This window comes from Corticium candelabrum, chromosome 13 (assembly GCF_963422355.1).
Source record: "Corticium candelabrum chromosome 13, ooCorCand1.1, whole genome shotgun sequence".
NCBI classification, from domain to species: Eukaryota; Metazoa; Porifera; class Homoscleromorpha; order Homosclerophorida; family Plakinidae; genus Corticium; species Corticium candelabrum.
Window position 1 is genome coordinate 5,109,737 of NC_085097.1, and position 2,500 is coordinate 5,112,236.

At 36.7% G+C, this 2,500-nt stretch overlaps 2 protein-coding genes across 3 annotated transcripts in view; both read left to right on the forward strand.

Annotated features, from left to right (window-relative positions):
• Positions 1–418, forward strand: part of LOC134189136 (uncharacterized) — a 2,145-nt gene extending 1,727 nt beyond the window's left edge. Inside the window, exon 2 of the mRNA XM_062657373.1 lies at positions 1–418. This exon is cut by the window's left edge and continues 147 nt beyond it. Within this exon, the coding sequence (XP_062513357.1) occupies positions 1–266 (266 nt within the window). The 3' untranslated portion in view covers positions 267–418.
• A 335-nt stretch (positions 419–753) lies between these two features.
• Positions 754–2,500, forward strand: part of LOC134189048 (kielin/chordin-like protein) — a 5,186-nt gene continuing 3,439 nt past the window's right edge. Inside the window, exons 1-3 of one of the 2 annotated variants that reach the window (XM_062657280.1) lie at positions 754–1,194; positions 1,854–2,189; positions 2,457–2,500. The exon at positions 2,457–2,500 is cut by the window's right edge and continues 238 nt beyond it. In XM_062657280.1, coding sequence (XP_062513264.1) covers positions 849–1,194; positions 1,854–2,189; positions 2,457–2,500 — 726 coding nt within the window. In that variant the 5' untranslated portion in view covers positions 754–848. The remainder of the gene's footprint in view (positions 1,195–1,853; positions 2,190–2,456) is intronic. The other variant, XM_062657281.1, reaches the window with a different exon arrangement.

The window sequence follows — 2,500 nt, forward strand, 5'->3', positions numbered from 1 at the left end:
TTCATAACCTCTCGCCATTTTTTGGAGGAGATGTCACGTCGTTTCAATTAGACTGCATTTCAAAATCAATGTGCAATGAAAGTGACGCGTGCAACAGTGAGTTTGGAGGCGACTGCATCAGGTGTTGTGACACTAATCTGTGCAACAATGGATCCAGAGATATTGGGATAGCCACCACTGAACCCACAGAAGGTACACAACTTCTCTACCGTATACAAGATGAACCTCACCTCATTTGCTCATATGTGTTTGCATGTTTTGATTAATTAATATGTATTGATAGTTTTTGTCTTTGTTAATTTTGCCTTTTAATTAATTAACATACGAGTTACTAGTGTACAATACCTACTTTGCTGTCTTTGCCTGAGTTTGTGGTTAGTAGTAACAAGATTAACAGTATTTGAGTTGCATCTCCAGTTTATAGTACAACTGAGTGTGCATGCAATTAATATTAAAACTGTTATAACAGTAGAAGGTATAGATATGTGTCATTGCATGGTCAAAAATTGAGTCTTATTTGATCACTGGATATTCTCTTCTGCAACATTGTGCAAACAGCATTTGATTTACAATTAATAATTGAAGCCTTCTTGTGTATACACATGTATGACAGCCACAGCAACATCATGTAGTGTTTTATGTACCTCCAGGGTCTAGATAGAAGCGTTTTGTACACACACACACACACACACACACACACACACACACACACACACACACACACACACACACACACACACACACACACACACACACACACACACACACACACACACACACACAGTAAAGCACTAGCTACATTATCCTTGGTAGATGTGCAACATTCGTAATGATTTCAAGAGTTTGTTATGTGTATAGAGGTAACATCTACACCTACAGCAACATCATCTCAGCAAACCACACCAACAGCAACATCTCCACTTTTGTGTTACTCTTGTTCTCGAGCAAACAGAGAAGAGTGTGACGAATCTCAGACAGTTCAAACGTGTGATGTTGGAGACGTGTGTCGTCTAGTAGTCTTTAGGGTTGCACAAGCATTTGGAGGAGGTGTCGTTTCGTTTCAAAGAGGATGTTTTCCAAACGCAAGCTGTACTGAAAGTGATGAATGTAGGGGTACGTTAGGTGGAAACTGTATCAGATGTTGTGACAGTAATCTTTGCAATGATGGAGATATTGACACTATTCCTACCACAGGTAATACGAATATGAATACTTATTGTTTACATGCAGTTGGTAGAATTTTGTCAAATTGTTTTAGATTTACCTTATTTTGTGTACAGGCTGTAGATAGTTAGAGTAAACAGCTAGGTTTACAACAAACTTAGAATTAATTCTAAGTTCATGACAGTTTAGCTAGACATTTGGCAACTTACTTTTCATTGAAATTGTCAACTTCCAACATGTTTCTTGGGTACACCATGAGGAAGTAGCTGACCATCAACCATCAAACTTGACACATGTAGACACACACAAGTAGACACACACACACACACACACACACACACACACACACACACACACACACACACACACACACACACACACACACACACACACACACACACACACACACACACACACACACACACTTCTAGTGTTCAAACTGCGGTTGGGCATGCTGATAATCGAGTCTTAATTGTTGTACACTAGAACTGTTGATATTGTCAATTAGGAACCTTGGGTATCTGGTCACAATCAGATATTGCTCTATATATGTAATTATATGTATATCATGCAGTACTGTACTAGTTTTCTGACAAAAAAATAATTATACTTTTTATGTTGTAAATCGACTGTACATGTATACTACTGATGCCATGAAATACATTGTATGACATTTCTTGTATACACAGACGTAGCACCATCAACGCTAAGCCCAACCACACCACCACCAGTAACCACATCAACAACACCAGCCTTGCTCCGCTGTTACAGTTGTTCTCAAAAAAATAAGGAAACTTGTGATAGTTATCCAGCAGCGCAAACGTGTAGTCCTGGAAACGTATGCCGTACAGTAGTACACAAGCTGCCACAAGTATTTGGAGGATTAGTCACTTCATTTCAACGACACTGTTTTCCACAATCAATGTGCAATAAACTTGATGACTGCAATCGCAATGTTGGTGGAGACTGCATTAGATGTTGCAACAGTGATCTCTGCAATGATGGAGATATTGAGCCTACTACAGGTAATACACATTCTGACTGCTGTAATTAGTTATTATTAATATATTAATAATATAGATAATTAATTTGTATTATAAATTGTTTGTGAAATACGAAACTTGCATTAATTCTTTTGTTATTATTAATTAATTAATAATTTGTTGTATTTTATTGTAAAATATAAAACGTGTATTAACTATTTTATTATTCTTGATTACAAATAATTAATTTGTATTATAAATTATATTTTAAAATATGAAACTTAAATTAATTCTTTTTTTTACATGTAGCACCAACACCAACAACAGCAGCACCCCGTCTCCAATGTTACTCA